The sequence below is a fragment of the Tachyglossus aculeatus genome, chromosome 22 (genome assembly GCF_015852505.1).
Source record: "Tachyglossus aculeatus isolate mTacAcu1 chromosome 22, mTacAcu1.pri, whole genome shotgun sequence".
Lineage (NCBI taxonomy): Eukaryota > Metazoa > Chordata > Mammalia > Monotremata > Tachyglossidae > Tachyglossus > Tachyglossus aculeatus.
The window spans coordinates 35,264,751-35,286,419 of record NC_052087.1 but is presented as its reverse complement, the minus strand read 5'-3'; the positions used below and the strand labels follow the sequence as shown (position 1 = coordinate 35,286,419).

Here is a 21,669-nt window from a genome sequence, read left to right as displayed (position 1 = left end):
ATGGATGGGCTCCCTAAGGCTGTGGGCCCTTTGTAGGACAGGGACTGTGTACAACCCAACTATCTTGTATCTTCCCCAGCGCTTAGAACAGTGCCTGGCACATAGTAAGTGCTTAACCAATAATAATAATAATAATGATGGCATTTGTTAAGCGCTTACTATGTGCAAAGCACTGTTCTAAGCGCTGGAGGGGATACAATGTGATCAAGTTGTCCCACGTGGGGCTCACAGTCTTAATCCCCATTTTTACAGATGAGGTAACTGAGGCTCAGAGAAGTTAAGCGACTTGCCCAAGGTCACACAGCAGACTTGTGGTGGAGCTGGGATTCGAACCCCTGACCTCTGACTCCAAAGCCCGGGCTCTTTCCACTGAGCCACGCTGCTTCTCTATACCAATACTATTATTATTATTGTTATCATTAATCATTATTATTTTTAACAATTCCCTTTTAAATACAGCTAGCAATACTGATTCCCTCCTGTCTGGGCCATTCATATCAATGCTGCTCCCCCAAACAGTGCTTTGCACATAGTAAGCACTTAACAAATACCATCGTTATTTATATTATTTATAGGATCACAAGACCCTTAACAAATACCATCATTATTTATGTTATTTATAGGATCACAAGACCCTTTCTCTCCCCGCCCCCAACTTCGGCCCACCACCCAGGCTGATTTCTGATAGCATGTCAAAGTCCCATGATATCATGATATTAGCACACCCCCCGTCACAGACACACCCCTTCATCCCACTGCTCAAACAGTTTCACTCAGGATTCCGTTTATTCTCAGGATTCTCAGTTAAAACAGGCTCTCCCCAAGTCTTCTTTCCTGGACCCTTCAGGAACGAGCCCAGGGCTCTGTCACCCGGCAATCTAGTCTTTATTCATGGGTAGCTGAAGGCACCTTTTTCCCCACGTCCCTCGAAGAAACACGACGAGGCCCACCCCTAACAGTTAGAGAGGGAATTGGGGGATTCTGAATCTCGTCTTCCCCAGGCTTCAGCATAACACCCCTTTCCCTTCCCCATCTCTGGGACTGACCCCTTCAATGGGAGCAGAGAGGCTTCTTGGTGATAACGCCAACAAAAAAATACATCCCGAGTTCAAACGTTGAGGGACCCAGTCTGCCTAGGGTGCGGAAGACCCTGGAATATCTCTTGCTTTTCACCCTTCCTCCTCCCCAAGATCGTGGGCCTTTGTTCCTCAACTCTGCCATCTTGTTGCCTAGGTTTAAGTCTCCCTAGGCCAAGCTCTCCTTCAAGAAGGAGTAGGTTCTCTATAAAAGCTTTCGGCTGGGGGATGATAAGAGATGAGGTAGACAGCTCATTTGTGATTGATAGATGCTCCACTCTGAACCTCTCGCTCTAGACACCTTTGAGTGCTGCTGTTGTTAAGATATTTCAGCAACTGGCCAAAGGACTCTGAGTGTTGGTCACTGGCCAACTTGTTGTCAACTTGTACTTCCCAAGCGCTTAGTACAGTGCTCTGCACACAGTGAGCGCTCAGTAAATACGATTGATGATGATGGCCACTGGCCATTGTTGCCAGAGCCATTCCGATGGGCTCCAAGAAGCGAACCAACATGGTGCCCTAGGGTGGGGCAAGGCAGGGCAGGACTCCTGGAGGACTGTAAGCTTGTTGTGAGCAGGGAATATGTCTGTTACGTTGCTATATAGTACCCTCCCAAGTGCTTAGAACAGTGCTATGCACCCAGTAGCGCTCAGTAAAACCCTCCCAAGTGCTTAGGACAGTGCTCTGCATACAGTAAGTGCTCAATAAATACCATTGATTGATTGGAGAGCTGGAGCATAGCTCCTCCCCATTTCCTGGGACCACAGCCTTGGAGGGCAGAGGTGGTTTCCACTCCCCAGATTGTGTCTTTCAGGAACAGGACTCCCCGTCTTTCTCCAGGACTCCCCATGAAGATCACGAGCTGTGTCCCTGGACACCACCTGGCCAGCGTGACATCTCCATCAGGATTGTATTGTAATAATAAAAATAATAATGATGGCATTTGTTATGCAACTTACTATGTGTCAGGTGTTGTTCTAAGCACTGGGGTAGATACAAGATAATCTGGTTGTCCCTCGTCCCACATAAAGCTCACAGTCTCCATCCCCATTTTTCAGATGAGGGAACGGAGGCACAGAGAAGTTAAGTGAGTTGCCCAAGGTCACACAGCAGACAAGTGGCAAGGCTGGGATTAGAACCCATGACCTTCTGACTTCCAGGACTGTGCTCTATCCACTAGGCCACGATGCTTTTTCTTGTGCTCTCCCAAGTGCTTAGAACAGTGCTTTGCACACACTAAGAGCTCAATAAGTACCACCGATTAATCGATCCATCACTCGGCCTGGCGAGATGTTTCTGGAAGCCTGGACCCAAAGAGGCACCTCCCTGGCCCCACCGCCTTCCCTGGAGCCAAGGCGCATTAGCCACTGGCGAGTTGTGAGTCCAGGTCACCCTCTGCAGGGGACCAACGTCCTCAGCTTCCTCAGGTCAACAGCAGTGACAGGGCCCGGTCATCCAGCCAATGAAGTGCTCGCACCCAGCCTGGCATTTTCCAGTGGAATCCCTCCCGCTGTGAGGTCGGTCCCCTTGGAATTCCCAGTCGGCCACCACCTGGGAGACTTGTCCTTGGGGTGGGGACTTCTGGAAGAAAGCTCTTCTCCCGAGATCCATTCCCCACAGAGGCGGCCAGAGGGTCACGTTCCTGCCCCGGGAAGGAGCCTGGTGGTTTTAGGGGAAGGGTGGAGAGGTGGCACGCCCTGAGCCTCCTCTCCCTACAAAACTGGAACCCTAGGGTCGAGAGGCAGAGGTCCCTGATGGGGATGGGAGAGGGGACTGGGGGATTCCGGGGGGAGGGTGTCTGTGTGGAACCAAGAATCTCCAGGCAGTCCAGGTAGAGGGCCCGGTGCCTTCTCTCAATGCCCACCAGCTCTGGGAGTGGCCGGAGGGTGAGGCCCACCCAGGGCCTGGGGCTGGTGGGCTCTGGGAATGGGGTTGGCCGAGACCGACCTGGGGACCGACTGGGGGCAGCCGGGCAGGCCAAGGTTGGGGAGTAAGTGTGCCTTATCCCTTTCCTTCCTAAAATGCTGCCTGGTCGGAGCAGATTTCGCCAATGCCGTGTTCCTTCAGGTTGCCCAGCGGGGAGGAGGGAGGAGCGTGGACGGGGCAGGGTCCGGAGAGGGGCCTTCTGGTCCCTCTGGCTCTAGTTGTCATCCGTGGCGATATCGTCGTAGTCGTCGTCAGTGGAGCAGTCCCAGGAGCTGCCTGTCGCCACTGGGCCTGAAGGCTCTGTATGTCCCAGAACAAACGGACGGCATCAGGGTGAGGGGGCTGGGGAACTGGATGGTCTCATCCCTCCCCCTCAATCTTCTGCAGGGCTCTGGACCATGCCCACTCTCTGGACTGGACCCCAGAATGCTGCAGTCCTTTGTTTCTATCCTGAGCTATTTGTTATGCACCCCCTCCCCAGGAGTCTCCGCTGGGCTCCTGAGCCCCCAACCAAGAACAAGGGGACTGGGGGCTCAGTGAGGGCTCACTCAGTTAATCAATCAATCAATCAGTGGTATTTATTAAGCCCTTACTGTATGCAAAGCACCATACTTGGGAGAGCACTATAAGACAGATTAAGCAGTCATGTTCCCTGCCAGTACAGAGCTCAATAAATGCCGTTGATTAACTGGTGGATTGGGGGGCTCTGCATCTCACAACTCTGCACCTCCTTCTGCCTTCCCAGAGCCCCGGGTGCTGAGAGAGCTGGACATCTCCCTGTTGAGCTGAGGCCAAGCCAGCCTGGAATGAAGAGTTGTTTCCTTAGGACGGTGAACAGATGAGGAGTCCTGGGAGCCTGTGGGAGCACCTGCTCGGCCAGCCAGAGGCGGAGGAATCTAGCAGCCACCCTTCCCTCCTTTTACTCCTTCTGCTTCCCACTGGCTGTGGACCTCCTTCTCTTTCCTTCACTTCTGATCTGTCCCCTTTCTCTCATCCCAAGCTAGCTCTCTTCCTCCCTTCAAGGCCCTACTGAGAGCTCACCTCCTCCAGGAGGCCTTCCCAGACTGAGCCCCTTCCTTCCTCTCCCCCTCGTCCCCCTCTCCATCCCCCCATCTTACCTCCTTCCCTTCCCCACAGCACCTGTATATATGTATATATGGTTGTACATATTTATTACTCTATTTATTTATTTATTTATTTATTTTACTTGTACATTTCTATCCTATTTATTTAATTTTGTTGGTATGTTTGGTTCTGTTCTCTGTCTCCCCCTTTTAGACTGTGAGCCCACTGTTGGGTAGGGACTGTCTCTATGTGTTGCCAATTTGTACTTCCCAAGCGCTTAGTACAGTGCTCTGTACATAGTAAGCGCTCAATAAATACGATTGATTGATTGATTGATCTTTTCTATTTATTTTATTTTGTTAGTATGTTTGGTTTTGTTCTCTGTCTCCCCCTTTTAGACTGTGAGCCCACTGTTGGGTAGGGACTGTCTCTATATGTTGCCAACTTGTACTTCCCAAGTGCTTAGTACAGTGCTCAGCACACAGTAAGCTCTCAATAAATATGATTGATTGACTGATTGATTGATCCTGCCACTCTTGCATTGCTCCGTTACACCCCTCTTCCTCTCCTTTTCCTCCCCCTTGTCTCTTTCAGCTTTTCATCTCCTGCCGGGTCTCTTCCCTCTAGACTGTAAGCTTGTTGTGGGCAGGGAATGTGTCTGCCGATTCTGTTATATTGTACTCTCCCAAGCGCTTAGTACAGTGCTCTGCATACAGTAAGTGCTCAATAAATCCCACTGATTGATTGATTGATTCCATCCCATTGTTTCTTTGGTGGCAGGGAGATACTGGGGTTGAGGTTCCATTGCCCCTCCCTGAGGGCCTCTTCTTCTCCTCCTCAAGGACCCCCTTCCTGAAGCCCCCTCTCCCCCCTCCTTTGGGTCTGCCTCTCCCCGCCCCTGTCCCCCCCCCCCCCTTGGGGTCTCCTTCTCCCTTCCCCGAGGTCTTTCTCTCCCCCTCCTGCAGGGTCTCTTCCCTCTAGACTGTAAGCTCATTGTGGGCAGGGAATGTGTTTGCCAATTCTGTTATATTGTACTCTCCCAAGCGCTTAGTACAGTGCTGTGCATACAGTAAGCACTCAATAAATCCCATTGATTGATTGATTGATTCCATCCCATTGCTTCTTTGGTGGCAGGGAGATACTGGGGTTGAGGCTCCATTGCCCCTCCCTCATCCAAGGACCCCCTTCCTGAGGCCCCTTCTTCCCCCTCCTTTGGGTCTGCCTCTCCCCTCCCCAAGCCCCTGTCCCCCCCACCCCACCCCTTTGGGGTCCCCTTCTCCCTTCCCCGAGGTCTTCCTCTCCCCCTCCTGCAGGTCCCTCCAACCCCCAGCCACCTGAGCATTGGCACGACTCCTCTTCCCCTTCTTGCCCCTGTGGTGGTGGCGGCGGGGGCAGAGGCGGCTGGGGGGGCTCGAAATTCTGGTACCACTCCCCAGATGAGGTGCTGGAGCTGCTGTCAGGCTTGGGCACTGCTGGAGAACCTCCAGAGTGAGCAAGAAAGAAAGAGAGAGGGACAGAGACAGAGAGACTCCTCCTCAGAGAGCACCCAGAAAGAAACCAGCAGGCCTTAGCCCTGGCTCCAACTGGTTACCCCAAACCACCCGAAGAATGCCACCCTCCCCTGGCTGGCAGGGCCCGGCTGGTACCCGGCCCGAGCTTACCACCCAGAGGCTGCTGGGACCTGGCCAGCTCCTCGATCGGGAGCTGGCCCAGGAACGGAGCCCTCTCGGCAGGGAAGGCCGGGCCGCTCCTCTGGGGCGGCCTGCTGGAGGGGCTGTTACAGTATCCTTCCCCTGAAGATGTGCTGGACTCGCTGTCATTTCTGGGGCGATGCAGGGGGGCCCCTTTGGGAGGATCTGTAAAGGCAAGGGTCAAGGCTCCGCATCACCCCTTTTAGACTGTGAGCCCACTGCTGGGTAGGGACTGTCTCTATATGTTGCCAACTTGTACTTCCCAAGCACTTAGTACAGTGCTCTTCACACAGTAAGCGCTCAATAAATACGATTGATGATGATGATGATGATCACCAGTCATGGCCGACTGACCCCAAGGGTGACGGTCCCTCCAGCTTGAGAGCTCCTTGTGGGTCAGGGAATGCGTCTGCTGACTCTTGTTATATTGGACTTTCCCAACTACTTAGAACAGACTGTGAGCCCACTGTTGGGTAGGCACCGTTTCTATATGTTGCCAACTTGTACCTCCCAAGTGCTTAGTACAGTGCTCTGCACACAGTAAGCGCTCAATAAATACGATTGAATGAATGAATGAATGACAGACTGTGATCCGATTGTTGGGTAGGCACCGTCTCTATATGTTGCCAACTTGTACCTCCCAAGTGCTTAGTACAGTGCTCTGCACACAGTAAGCGCTCAATAAATACGATTGAATGAATGAATGAATGACAGTGTTCGGCACACAGTAAGAGCCCAGTAAATGCCAATGATTAATTGGGGCCTGGAGGGGGTCAGAACAGCCACCTTCTTGATCCAAAGGCTGATGTGATGGGCAGTGGGAGAGTAATGGTTCTCTTCTCTATCAAAGGCAGGACGGGGAAAGGTAGGAGGAAGAATTTAGGGCAGATATCAGGAGGAATTTCCCTGTAGCGAGGGATCTCAAATCCCAGAGTGGGCAACTGAGGGAGAACAGCTCAGAAAAGGATCAGGTTTCCATGTGAGCCCCTGAGGCTAGAAAGAAGCAATGAGGATTGGATTCCTTCCTACAGAGAAGCCAAGGTGTCCCCTTCCCACCTCTCTCCAGCTCTGTTATTGGCCATCTTGTCAGTGAGGAGCTTCAACCTCCCAATTCCTTGGGCGGTTGCCAGGGCCCGTCCTGAAACCTTTTCATTCTCTCATTCATTCATTAATTCATTCAATCATATTTATTGAGCGCTTACTGTGTGCAGAGCACTGTACTAAGCACTTGGGAAGTACAAGTTGGCAACATATAGAGACGGTCCCTACCCAATAATGGGCTCACAGTCTAGAAGGGGAAGACAGACAACAAAACAAAACATGTGGACAGGTGTCAAGTCACCAGAATAAATAGAAATAAAGCAAGATGCAAATCATTAACAAAATAAATAAATCTGGACAAGTAAAATAAATAGAGTAATAAACCTGTACAAACATATATACAGGTACTATGGGGAGGGGAAGGAGGTAGGGCGGGGGGGTGGGGAGGAGGAGAGGAAAAAGGGGGCTCCTGGAGGAGGTGAGCTCTCAGTAGGAGAGCCTCCCCATTTTATCCTGGGGGTCTCCAGGAAGGGGTCCTGCCTCTCACCTTCCTCCAGGGTTGGCATCCTGAACTTGCTCTCCCGGACTTCATCCTCAGTCACCCGGTGCCTCTGGGAATCTGGAAGCAGAGTCAGCTGCTGCACAGGTGGGGTTGGGAGGGGTAGCGAGGGAGGCCCCATAGTCGGGAATGGGATGGAGAGAGGGCCGGCTCCCAGGAAAGGTGGGATGGCCCTTCCAGTTTCACCGGCCCCTGTCCCCAGGGAGAACCCCCCTCACTCCTGGCCTAGAACGGATGTCCAGCTTTCTCCAAACCTCCTTCTCCGGGCCCTGTTGAATCTTCCCCACCCCCAACCTGGGCAGGAGGGGAAACTGGAAAAGCTGAGTGCAAGTCAGGGGTTGAGAGAGCGGGGAAGGTGTGTGGCATTCTGGTGGAAGTGGGGAAGCAGAACAGTTGTGTCTTCGTTCTAAAGCATGGCCATTCTACTCTGCAATCTGAGAGCGGAGATGGTTCTAGGAGAGAGGATCCAATTGAAACAACAATAATAATAATAATTGAAGTATTTGTTAAGCACTTACTATGCACCAGGCACTGTACTAAGCGCTGGGGTGGGTACAAGCAAAACGGGTTGGACACAGTCCCTTTCCCATGTGGGGCTCACAGTCTCAATCCCCATTTTCCAGATGAGGTAATTGAGGCCCAGAGAAGTGAAGTGATTTGTCCAAGGTCACTCAGCAGACAAGTGGCGGAGATGGGATTAGAACCCATGACTTTTTGGCTCCCAGGCCCGTGCTCTAGCCACTATATCACGCTACTTCCCAGGTGGGGTGAGTCTCTGGAAAGATTGGAAGCTGTGGGGAGTTGGGCAAAGGGAAATCCAATCCCCTGAAGGGACAAAACTTGGCTTGTGACTTCACCCAGGATCTTTCTTCCAAGGATAATAATCATGGTATTTGTTAGGCGCTTACTATGTGCCAAGCACTGTTCTAAGTGCTGGGATAGATACATGGTAATCAGGTTGTCCCACATGGGGCTCACAATCTTCATCCCCATTTTACAGTTGAGGTAACTGATACACAAAGAAGTTGTGTGGCTTGACCAGACTGTGAGTCCATTGTTGGGTAGGGACCGTCTCTATATGTTGCCGATTTGTACTTCACCAGCGTTTAGTACAGTGCTGTGCACACAGTAAGCGCTCAATAAATACGATTGAATGAATGAATGAATGAGGTTGCCCAGCAGACAAGTAGAGGAGCTGGGATTAGAATCCACGACCTCTGACTCCCAAGGCCCGGATCTTTCCACTAAGCCACGCCGCACCTCCTCTCCAAGCACTCGGGCAATAAGCGCTCTGGCGGGAGCTATTGTCCCCATTTCACAGAGGGGATGACTAAGGCCCACTCTGGGAGGCAGCGGTTGGCGCAGGCAAAATCTCGACCCTCAACTGTGGTGCCCTGAGGACCCCGAGAGGAGTCTGAGGAGGGCGGAGAGACACTCACTGTAGAAGGTGGAGAGGGCCACGGGGGGCTGAGTGCTGAAGTCGTAATGCTCATAGTCAGAGTCAGAGTCAGAGTCCTCAGAGGGTGGGGCTGGCACCTGGATGGGCAGCTTGGGTGCTGGGAAGAGAATAGAGGAGAGGCGGGAGAGGTTGGAAGTGGGTAGCAAAGCAAGGAAGTCAGAGAACGGGAGCGGTGAACTGGGAGGGAGAAGCGGGGAACCGTTGGCGGAGGAGGAGGGAAGGAAAGGTGGGAAGAATGGCAGAAAGGGAGGGGAGAGGGGGGAGACAAGAGCAAGAAGAGAGGGCACTGGCTAGCCCCATCCTAACTGGGAGTAGCCTTGTTAAGCCTTGGCTAAACCTCTCTGGGTGAAGGGGATTGGTTGGGCTGTTAGCAATGGTTACGATGCCACCCTCAGCAGAGGGGTTGTTCCCCTTGGTAACTAACTTTCAATTGCCTGCCCAGGCCAACCAGGGCTCTTAACAGCACATCACCTGCACACAAATGTCAACACCCAGGTGAAGGGAGAATATTTTAGCAAGCGGAAGGGATAGGGAGACGGTAATCATGGCATCGGTCAACTTCAGTTTCCTTCTCTGTCTCTCCTGCCTCGAATGGCCACTTCCCTTGTTCAGAATGACCACCATTAGAAGGTCCCAGAGGGCATTTAAATGCTAAGTGGCTCCCGGCACACCTCTCATGGCCCCATCCCCAGCTCTGCCCCTCCACATTATCATCCAGGGCATCGCCCATTCCTGGAAAGCCATCTGGGGGCTTGGGATGATGGGGATTTGCCTAGCAGAGCGGAGGTGTCCACCTGCTAGAGATATAATAATAATAATAATGATATTTGTTAAGCACTTACTATGTGCAAAGCACTGCTCTAAGCGCTGGGGAGGTTACAAGGTAATCAGGTTGTCCCACGGGGGGCTCACAGTTTTAATCCCCATTTTACAGATGAGGTAACTGAGGCACAGAGAAGTGAAGTGACTTGCCCAAAGTCAGATAGCTGACAGTTGGTGGAGCCGGGATTTGAACCCATGACCCCTGACTCCAAAGCCCGGGCTCTTTCCACTGAGCCACGCTGCTTCTCAAGGTAGAAGATAGGTAGAAGATATCCTACCTTCTTTGGGAACGATGATGGAAACTTCTTGGTAGTTGTTGGCTCCTGCCGAGGTGGTGGTGGTGGGGATGGGGGAGAGGGTGGTGGCAGAAGAGGCCTGCTGGTTGTGATTCTCCATGTGTGGGACCGCTGATAGAAAGCATCCAGAGAAATGATTCTTACCACAGTAAAGGCCCTGTGGGCTCTTTCTCAGAAAGCCCGGGGAGACCCTTCTTGGGGCTCAGCCTCTGCCCCTCAGCTGTGGACAGCTGACCTTTGGGAATTCCTCTTCTCCCAGCCTGAGCCCCTGTCTGTGTCCTTACCGTATTTCCCTTTGATCCTCACGAGGATTAAAGCCAAGATGGTGAGTAGCCCAAAGAGGAGAACACCCAGGGAGATACAGGTGATGAAGAGGATCTGTTCCCGTAGGGAGCCGCTGGCCAAAGTCTGGTTCTCAGGGAGATCTGCTAAGCAAAATCCCCAAGGTGGAGGGAGATAAATTTTATTAGCTATTTAAATTATTAACTATTAAATATTAATCATCTATGCTCACTCCCTTGGTGAACTCATTCGCTCCCATGGCTTCAACCATCATCTCTACGCAGATGACACCCAAATCTACATCTCCTCCCCTGTTCTCTCTCCCTCCCTTCAGGCTCGTATCTCCTCCTTCCTTCAGGACATCTCCACCTGGATGTCCACCCACCACCTAAAGGTCAACATGTCCAAGACTGAACTCCTTATCTTCGCTCCCAAACCTTGTCCTCTTCCTGACTTTCCTGTCACTGTTGATGGCACTACCATCCGTCCTGTCTCACATGCCCACAACCTTGGTATCATCCTCGACTCCGCTCTCTCATTCACCCCACACGTCCAATCTGTCACCAAAACCTGCAGGTCTCTCCTCCACAACATCGCCAAGATCTGCCCTTTCCTCTCCATCCAAACTGCTACCTTGTCGGTTCAATCTCTCATCCTATCCTGGCTGGATTACTGCATCAGCCTGCTTTCTGATCTCCCATCCTCCTGTCTCTCCCCACCTTCAATCTATACTTCACCCTGCTGCCTGGATTATCTTTCTACAGAAACACTCTGGGCATGTCACTCCCCTCCTCAAGAATCTCCAGTGGTTGCCTATCAACCTCCGCTAGAAGCAAAAACTCCTCACAACTGGCTTCAAGGCTCTCCATCACCTTGCCCCCTCCTACCTTACCTCCCTTGTCTCCTTCTCCAGCCCAGCCTGCACAATCTGCTCCTCTGCCACTATCCTCTTCACTGGGCCTCCTTTTCACCTGTCCCACCATCGACCCCCGACCCATGTCCTACCCCTGGCCTGGAATGCCCTCCCTCCACACATCCGCCAAACTAGCTCTCTTCCTCCCTTTAAAGCCCAACTGAGAGCTCACCTCCTCCAGGAGGCCTTCCCAGACTGAGCTCCCCCTTTGTCCTCTTCTCCTCCTCCCCTCCCCATCGCCCTCACTCCCTCCCTCTGCACTACCCCCTTCCCCTCCCCACAGCACTTCAGTAAATCTGTACATATTCATTGCTTTATTTATTTTATTAATGATGTGTATATATCTATATTTCTATTTATTCTGATGATATTGATCCCTGTCTACTTGTTTTGTTTTGTTGTCTGTCTCCCCCTTCTAAACTGTTAGCCCGTTGTTGGGTAGGGATTGTCTCTATCTGTTGCTGAACTGTACTTTCCAAGCACTTAGTACAGTGCTCTGCACACAGTAAGCGCTCAATAAATACGATTGAATGAATGAATGAATGAATGAATTAACCTAAAACCTCTCTTCATCCAGTATCTATTGTGCTGGATTCCAACCAGGCAGAATCTAACAGCTCCACTTTAAACCTTCTCTGACTCTACTCAGGTTTTTTAGTTTTGGACGAAGGAGAGGGAGAAAAAAAGGGGGAGGGAAAGAGAGAGGGGAAGGGAGAGGCAAAGGGAGAGAGATGGGGAAGGGAGAGGAAAAGGGAGAGAGATGGGGAAGGGAAAGGGAGAAGGAGAAGGGAAGGGAGAGGAAAAGGGAGGGAAATGGGGAAGGGAGGGGAAAGAGAGAAGTAGAAGGAGAGGGAAAGGGAGGGAGAGGGAGAGGGAAAGAGAGGGAGAGGGAGAAGGAAAGGGAGAGGAAGAGGGGAAGGGAGAAGGAGAGAGAATGGGAGAGGGAGAAGGAAAGGGAGAGGAAGAGGGGAACGGAGAGAGAAAGAGAAAGGGAGAGGGAGAAGGAAAGGGAGAGGAAGCGGGGAAGGGAGAGAGAAAGAGAGAGAGAGGGAGAAGGAAAAGGAGAGGAAGAGGGGAAGGGAGAGAGAAAGAGAGAGGGAGAGGGAAAGGGAGAGGAAGAGGGGAAGGGAGAGAGAGGGAGAGGGAGAAGGAAAGGAAGAGAGAGAAGGAAAGGGAGAGGGACAAAGAAAGAGATCTGAGGCAGTACCCTATGTCAGGCAGACAGAACTAGTGAATGGAGAGAAAACAAGAGGAAGGCAGTGAGTGACAGAAAGAAGAGGACTTAGAGAAAATGGGTTTGGCCCTCAGGTGAGTGTCAGCCTCAAGACAGGAGACTGGACCTGATGACCTTTGAGGTCACTTCCAGGTTTGTAATTCTAACTCTCCACATAGAGAGGAGGGTGCAAATCAGAATCTGTGGGCCCTCCACTGGACCGGGCCATGTTTCCTAGGAGAGATAGGAAGAACTTGGAGTCATAGTCTTCAAAACGTCATTTAATGCTCTCCCACCCACTGCCCTACTTAGAATTGGAGATGAACCACCCTGGAAAGGAAGTTTTTACCCTCTCTTTAGAAAGCTCAGTGACGGAGATCTGTTTATCTCATCTCTACCCCAGCGCCTAGTATAGTACGTACATACAGTACATACCATGTGCTGAACCAATCCATTAAAAAAAAACTAACAATAATGTGTTTCATCCCTCCTCCTAATCTAAATCACTCCTGCTGCAATGCAAACCCAATTCGCCTTATTCTGTCTTCAGCGGGCCAGGGAAAAACAGCTTCTTGACACCCCCATCCCTGACAGTTGCACACACAGTTTACTAAAATCATCTAAGAGGTTTTTTGACCAGAGGGAGTTGAGGCAGGGGAAGGGGTAGAGCTCCTTGTCCAACTAGTTTTTTGTTTAAATGGTGATGATGATGATGATGGCATTTGTTAAATGCTTACTATGTGCCAAGCACTGTTCTGAGCGCTGGGGTAGATACAAGGTAATCAGGTCATGGGGGGCTCACAGTCTTAATCCTCATTTTACAGATGAGGTAACTGAGGCCCAGAGAAGAGAAGTGGCTTGCCCAAGGTCACACAGCAGACAAGTGGCGGAACTGGGATTAGGACCTATGACCTCTGACTCCCAAGCCCGGGTATTTAAATAAATGGCATTTATTAAGTGCTTACTATGTGCCAGGCACTGTATTAATCACTGGGGTAAGCACAAGCTAATTAGGTTGGACACATCTGTACCCACATGGGGCTCACATTCTTAATCACCATTCCACAGATGAGGTGACCCATTCTACAGACGAGGTAACTGAGGTCCAGAGAAGTGAAGTAACTTTACAGAAGACGAGTGGCGGAGCTGGGATTACAACTCAGGTCCTTCTGAAGTCCAGGTCCGTGCTCCAACCCCTAGGCCACGCTACTTCTCAGGAAGTTGCGAGGGTCCAGGACCCTTCTGGGGAGGGGGCTTCCACGGGGCTGGCATCACCCCCTCGAAGCACTCACCCGTGGTGATGGGCTGGGTGTTCGGGTTGATTTCCGTGACCGCGGATCCGTTCACCGCACCTGGTGTGAAGAAGCGGAGAGGGAGAACAGGCGTGGAAGCCCGCCTGTTGTCCCCGAGAGGGGGCCGGAGGGCTCAGGGGGGGCGGTCGGGACAGACAGAACGCCAGGAAGGCCTGGGGTTACCCGCGCAGATGACTCCGGCTGCCTGGGATTGGTGGCAAATGTGGGATCTGTTGAAGTGCCAGGTGCACTGGGAGAGCGTGGCCTCCTCCCCGGAGCACTGGTAGTTGATTCTCGACGTCAGGTAGTGGGGCAACCCCTTCACCACCTGTGTGAGGGCTCCGCAGCCCAGGGAGCGGCACAGCACGGTCCCCTCCGTCTGATACCAGGTGCCATCGCACACTGTGCTCCACGTGCCCCGGAAATGGACCTCCACCTGCCCGGCACAGGCGTCCGACCATCTGGTCAGACGCCAGGCCTGGTGCTCTGGACAGACAGAAAAGAGGGGAGGGTCACCTCCCCCTTGCCGGCAGTATCCGACCCTTAGACCCTCCGCCTCCACGTGATGCCCCCCAACTCCCCCTGAACACTGCCCAGGCCGTCCCCCCTTCTAGACTATAAGCTCGTCACGGGCAGGGGACGGCCCTATCATTATCATTTTATTGTACTCTCCCAAACGCTCTGCACACAATAAGCGCTCGATAAATACGACTAGAGAAGCAGTGTGGCTCAGTGGAAAGAGCCCGGGCTTTGGAGTCAGAGGTCATGGGTTCAAATCCCGGCTCTGCTAATTGTCAGCTGTGTGATTTTGGGCAAGTCACTTCACTTCTCTGTGCTTCAGTTACCTCATCTGTAAAATGGGGATTAAGACTGTGAGCCCCTCCGTTGGGCAACCTGATCACCTTGTAACCTCCCCAGCGCTTAGAACAGTGCTTTGCACATGGTAAGTGCTTAATAAATGCCATCATTATTATTATTATGATTGAATGGATGAATGAATGAATGTCCCTGGACCTACTCTTGGGGGGCCAGAAAAAGGGTCCCCCTCCATCATTCCTCTTTCTCCCCCACTTTCTTTTGAGTAGCAGTTCGGAGTCATCTTCTCTGGGAAGCGATCCCTGATCTATATGTTGCCAACTTGTACTTCCCAAGTGCTTAGTACAGTGCTCTGCACACAGTAAGCGCTCAATAAATACGATTGAATGAATGAATGAATGATTTGCCTCACTCGTTCTCTAATCCACCACAGCAATCTGTGTGGTCCACTCTTCCCCTTTAAACTTAATCTTGGAAACTCCTTGAGGGCAGGGAATATGTCTACCAACTCCGTTATATTGCACTTTCCCAAGTGATTAGTACAATTCTTTGAACACAGTAAGTGGTCAATAAATGTGATTGATTGATGGAAACTTTCTGTGCCTTTTCATGTTAATTGAACATTTGCCTTATTTCTGTTACTATACAGTAAATTCCTAGAAGGCAGGGCCAGAATTCTTCTCTAACATGAATCTTAAATTGTTTATTATTAATAATAAACTTCTTCTAGCCTGTCTTCTTCAGTCTTCTAGAAGGTGAGCCCTTTGTTGGGTAGGGACCGTCTCTATATGTTGATGACTTGTACTTCCCAAGCGCTTAGTACAGTGCTGTGCACACAGTAAGTGCTCAATAAATACAATTGAATGAATGAATAATAGAAATTATATTGTATTGCTAGGATAATAATAATAATAATAATGGTATTTTTTAAGCACTTACTATGCGTCAAACACTGTTCTAAACATTGGGCTAGAGACAGGCTAAACAGGTTAGACACAGTCCATGTCCCACATGGGGCTCACAGTCTTTATCCCCATTTTGCAGATGAGGTAACTAAGGCTCAGAGAAGTCAGGTGGCTTGCCCAAGGTCCCACAGCAAAGTGGCTGAGTTGGGATTAAAACCCAGGTCTTTTTGACTCCCAAGCCCGTGCTCTATCCAGCAGGCTATGATTTTTTATGGTATTTTGGTAAGTGCTTATTGTGGACCAAGGACTGTTCTACTTGCTGGGGTAGACACAAGTTAATCAGTTTGGACACAGTCTCTGTCCCACATGGGACTCGCATTCTTGGTAGGAGGGAAAACAGGATTTGAATCCTTATTTCACAGTTGAGGAAACCGAGGCACAAAGAAGTTAAATGACTTGCTCAAGGTCACAGAGCAGGCAAGCGGTCAAACCAGGACTAGAACCCAGGTCCTCTAACTCCCAGGCCTGTTCTCGTCACACTAGATTTCCTGGAGGAGATGTGATTTAGTTACAGTTTTGCAGATGGGGAGAGTGGGGAAACTGATGACATATGGGATACAGAGGGTAATAATAATAATAATGATGGCATTTATTTAGCGCTTACTATGTACAAAGCACTGTTCGAAGCACTGGATAATAATAATGGCATTTATTAAGCACTTACTATGTGCAAATCACTGTTCTAAGCGCTGGGGAGGTTACAAGGTGATCAGGTTGTCCCACGTGGGGCTCACAGTCTTAATCATCAATCGCATTTATTGAGCGCTTACTATGTGCAGAGCACTGTACTAAGCGCTTGGGAAGTACAAATTGGCAACATATAGAGACAGTCTCTACCCAACAATGGGCTCACAGTCTAAAAGGGGGAGACAGAGAACAAAACCAAACAAACTAACAAAATAAAATAGTCTTAATCCCCATTTTACAGATGAGGCCCAGAGAAGTGAAGTGACTTGCCCAAAGTCACACAGCTGACAATTGGCAGGGCCGGGATTTGAACACATGACCTCTGACTCCAAAGCCCGGGCTCTTTCCACTGAGCCACGCTCTCCCTCGCTCGGAGTTCGGAGAAGATGACTCCGAACTGCTACTCGAAAGAAAGTGGGGGAGAAAGAGGAATGATGGAGGGGGACCCTTTTTCTGGCCCCCCAAGAGTAGGTTCAGGGACATTCACGCTCTCTCCCTCGCTCAGGAGGGAGAGAATTCCAGGCAGGAAGGCGGGCGCCAGAAAGGTGGGCAGACTGGGGACCCCGTGGGCAGACCAAAGTAGCCCAGAGGCAGATGGACAGACCTGAGCAGATCACTCCGGCATCCTCCTTGTGCCCGCAGTCGTGGTCCCTCCGGGCGGGGCAGTCCTCCAAGGAGGTTTCGTTCCCGGAGCAGTTGACCTCGTCCAGGTAGATGGGCCCCTTCCCCTTCTGGAAGTGGGTCCCCCCCAGGGCCCGGATGGCCCAGCCGCAGCCCAGCTGCCCGCACACGACCCGCGCGTCGTCCAGGTCCCAGGCGTCGTCACACACCGTCCCCCAACTGCCCTGCTCCTCCAGCTCCACCCGACCCTCGCAGCGGCTGCCCCCGTCCACCAGCCGCAGGGCGCTGCTCGCTGCGACGGGGATGGGGAGAGACAAAATGATGGAAGTGGGGAGGAGAGAGAAAGAAAGGAGAGGGAGGGATGGGAAAGAGTCCAGGAGTAGGAGCGGAAGGTTAGGAGATGGTCGCTAACTTGTCTCCTCGTGGAATCTCCACAGCCAGGACTCAGGCTCAGTCGACTGCCTTTTCCCTTCCACCTCTCCTCCTCCAACCTAGTCTCCCCTCCCCTCCTTCCCTTGGTCCTCCAGCTCTGCCTGGAAGTCACTCAGGCAAGGGTCATTTTCCTGAGCTAATAATAATAATAATGATAGTGTTTGTTAAACACTTGGTTTTGTTCTCTGTCTCCCCCTTCTAGACTGTGAGCCCACTGTTGGGTAGGGACTGCCTCTATATGTTGCCAACTTGGACTTCCCAAGCGCTTAGTACAGTGCTCTGCACACAGTAAGCGCTCAATAAACACAATTGATTGATTATTATGTGCCAGTCACTGTACTAAGCTAAGAGGGGAATACAAGAGAAGCAGCGTGACTCAGTGGAAAGAGCATGGGCTTTGGAGTCAGAGGTCATGGGTTCTAATCGCAGCTCCGCCACTTGTCAGCTGGATGACTTTGGGCAAGTCACTTCTCTGGACCTTAGTTACCTCTTCTGTAAAATGGGGATGAAGACTGTGAGCCCCCCGTGGGACAACCTGATCACCTTGTAACCTCCCCAGTGCTTAGAACAGTGCTTTGCACATAGTAAGCACTTAATAAATGCCATCAGTATTATTATACAAGCAAATCGGGTTGGGCACAGTCCTTGCCCCATTTGGGGCTCACCGTCCCAATCCTCATTTTACAAATGAGGTAGCTGAGATCCAGAGAAGTGAAGTGACTTGCCCAAGGACACCCAGCAGACAAGTGGCGGAGCTGGGATTAGAACCCATGACCTTCTGATTCCCAGACCTGTTCTCTATCCACTACGCCACGCTACTTCTGCTACAGTGCTTGGCACATAGTAAGCGCTTAATAAATGCTCTCATTATTATTCTGCTAAGCTAAGCAGGGAAGAGTGAGGGGACTCAGGGTGGCTCTTTAGTAAAGAGTAGCTGCTGTCTGAGGGAAGCAGCCCCAATGATGAGCCCCCGCAAACCCTAGAGAAGGGCAGCTGGCAGAGTGAGTCTGGACTTCCAGGACCTACCCTGCGGGTTGACGATTCCTCCTGGGGCTGGAGGCAACGGGGAAGGATCAACAAAGGGGAAGAGGAGGAAGAGGACCGGCAGACAGTGAGTGGATGGGAGGCCCACTGGCTAAGGGGGCTCTTCAGCCAGCCCGGAGGGACCGTAATGGGTGGGGAAGGAGGGGGAATCTCTCGTCTTACCCTGACAGACCAGGCGGGCTGCCCTCCGGCTGTGGCAGGCCTTGGGCTGCACTTGGCAGGACTCCCACCTGTCCTGAGCACACTGGACGGACAGGAAGGAGCCCGTTGGTCCCTCAAGGGCAGCGCTGCCGTTCTCCGCCGGGGTTGTCACCCCGGCGGTGGGGGTCCCTGGGAGGCCGGCCAGCCCACTGGGCATCGAGGTCACTGGGAGGCCTGCTGGCCCGTTGGGGGTGGGGGTATTTGGGAGGCCCTCCTTCCTTGCCCCTCCACAGCCCAGCTGGAGGCAGGCAACCTCCGCGGCCCTGGAGTCCCAGTGCTCCTCGCAGACGGCTTGCCAGGAAGACAGGTACCGGATCTCCACTGTCCCGCTGCACGAGTTCATTCCGTTCACCAGCCGGAGGGGCTGCTTCCCTGCACATGCGGTCAAAATGGTTACCGACCGCCGCAGCCCCTTCTGGGGAAGTCCTCAAAACTTCCCTCCCCACACGCCCAGCAGCCTCGTCCTCTACCGGCAGAGCACGGATGGAGGCCAGACTATGAAGAAGGGGCAGAAACTCCAATGAATTAATAAAGAGACTATGCCACAGGGATGGAAATGGAGGGCAGGCTTGAGGGAAGGGGTGCAGGGCGGGGCAGGTCTTGGGCGGCGGGGCAGGGCTTCCGCCAAAGACTTAATAATAATAATAATAATAATAATAATGGCATTTGTTAAGCGCTTACTATGTGCAGAGCACTGTTCTAAGCGCTGGGGGGAATACAAGGTGATCAAGTTGTCCCACGTGGGGCTCACAGTCTTAATCCCCATTTTACAGATGAGATAACTGAGGCTCAGAGAAGTTAAGTGACTTGCCCAAGGTCACACAGCAGACATGTGGCGGAGCCGGGATTCGAACCCATGACCTCTGACTCCAAAGCCCGGGCTCTTTCCACTGAGCCACGCTGCTTCTCTACTTGTCGCAGGAGGCCAGTGGGTGAGTTGAAGAGCTAGGACCACCCTCTCCTCCTGTCCAACCCCGCTTTCCTAGTTCAGGTTGGGTGTGAAACACGCCTTCCGGCCCACAAGGCTGCTTCCTGTCTTTGACACTGAAATGTCATCGTGAGGTAAGTCTCTGTATCCATGACAACTGTCAAATCCAGGCTGGAGGGCCTGGGCCGGGGGACGGGTTGGACTTTTTGGCTCCACCGTTCTCCTTTTGGGAGTCAATCGGAGCGCTCACCCAGCCCGTCCCATCCTCTTCCCTGCCACAGTGCTTCGGCACCCACCCACCTGCCCCTCTCTGGATCAGCTTGGCTCTCACCTGGCTCTGAGGAGGAGCCGTTCTTCCCCTCGCGGCCGCCATCGTCGCCACCGCCGAGCAACAGGGGCAGCAGGGTCGAGTTGCTGATTTGGCCTGAAACCAAACCCAGACCCCGGCATCAGGGTGTGAAGCCAACCGGGATCCCGGGCTCAGAGGAGAAAGGGGCCATTCCGGGGGAGGGGTGGACTTCACCTCTCATTATCAATCAGTCATTAGGTATTTAGTGGGCACTTACTGTGTGCAGAACACTGTACTAAGAGCCTAGGAGAGTTACTGAAGCCTCGTTAGGAGGCTTCAAAGATCTCTCTGGGCCGTGCGATCTGGGGGCTGCTACTGAGGCAGTGTCTGTGTAGAGAAAGCTGAAAGCCTTTTCGAGGCCTAGCCTCAATCCCCTTGAATGGAAGGTGACGAGGACCATATTTCTGCCTTTCACCAAGGTTTAAGGAGGAGAGATTGCCCTGGGCTGAAGAGGGAGGCGAGGGCAGGAGCAGAACCCAAGAATTCTGGTGAACTGTCCCCGGGGTGCAGCATTCTGGGCCAATGAGTGGTGCTGAGCTCTGTCTCCCCACAAGTAGACTTTGGCCAACTCACTGGGCCTCTCTGGAGAGGGGTTCTCCCTTTCTCAAATAGAAGGGAGCCCACCATCCTGGCCGGGGTTGGGGGTCCTAGAGCCAAAAGGATTGAGGACAAGGTGAAGAATAACAGAGTGAAGTCTCGAGAACGGAGCACGGGCCTGGAAATCAGAAGGACCTAGGTTTGAATCCTGGATCAGCCATTTGTCTGCTGTGTGACCCTGAACAAGTCATTTAACTTCTCTGTGCCTCAGTTACCTCATCTGTAAAATGGGAATTAATGCTGTAAACCCCATGTGGGACATGGACTATGTCTACTCTAATTATGTTGTAGCTAACCCAGCTCTTAATACACTGCCCGGAGCCTATTAAGCATTTAACAGATATCATTAAAAAAATCTGTACTCCTTAAAAATCACACCTCCTTCAAGAGGTCTTTCCTGATTAACCCTTCCTTTCTCTCTCTTCTCCACCTTCCTTCCTATGTCACCTAAACACTTGGAGCTATACTAAAACCACTCGATATTCACTCCACCCTCAGACTCATGGCATTTACGTGTTTCCTTATTCTCTCCCATTTCCCCTATCCATAATTTATTTTAATGTCTGTCTCCCCTTCTAGACTGTATACTCCTTTCATTCATTCATTCATTCATTCAATCATATTTATTGAGCACTTACTGTGTGCAAAGCACTGTACTAAGCGCTTGGAAAGTACAATTCAGCAGCAAATAGAGACAATCCCTACCCAACAACTGGCTTTGGGGCAGGGGTCGTGACTACCAACTGTATAGTATTGTATTTTCTCAAGCACTTAGTACAGTCCTCTTCCCACAGTAAGCCCTCAAAAAATACCACTGATTGATTGACTGATTGATAGATTCTCATTCCACAGGCCTCAAAACCAGACCCCACCTATCCTACCTTCTTCTGCCCACATCATCTTCCTAAAGGGCTGTTTAGGACACATCACTCTCCTAGTCAAAAACCTCTCCTGGATACCTATTGCCTTCCACATCAAACCAAAATGTCTGGTTTGGCTTCAAGGCTTTCCCCCAGCGTTTGTCTTGACACAAGGGGATACAAGGTGATCATGTTGTCCCACATGGGGCTCACGGTCTTAATCCTCATTTTACAGATGATGTAACTGAGGCACAGAGAAGTGAAGTGATCTGCCCCTGGCCACACAGCAGACAGGTGGTGGAGCCAGGATTAGAACCCATGACTTTCCGATACCCTGGCCCGTGCTCTAGCCACTGAATCATTCTGACTCTCTTCTTCTTTCCCGTTGAATGCATACTAACTGTGTCTGCCTTTCCCATTAGTTTGTCAGCTCCTGGAGGTCTGGAACCATGGGCCCTTGCTTTTATTGATTCTCCTGAGAGGCCATGACATGGTTTCACATCCAGCAAGTGAAGCAGCGTGGCTCAGTGGAAA

General features: G+C 51.6%; 1 protein-coding gene across 1 annotated transcript; it reads right to left on the bottom strand.

Moving 5' to 3' along the window:
* Positions 1–2,358: 2,358 nt before the first annotated feature.
* On the bottom strand, positions 2,359–19,757 carry CD6 (CD6 molecule; the record flags this gene model as incomplete). Its single annotated transcript, XM_038765338.1, has 12 exons — positions 2,359–3,302; positions 5,402–5,548; positions 5,729–5,923; positions 7,347–7,418; positions 8,798–8,914; positions 9,918–10,046; positions 10,220–10,360; positions 13,636–13,695; positions 13,819–14,121; positions 16,708–17,016; positions 18,363–18,773; positions 19,661–19,757. Coding segments are annotated over 12 exons (2,067 nt in total), but the record flags the coding sequence as incomplete, so codon positions are not given.
* Positions 19,758–21,669: the final 1,912 nt, after the last annotated feature.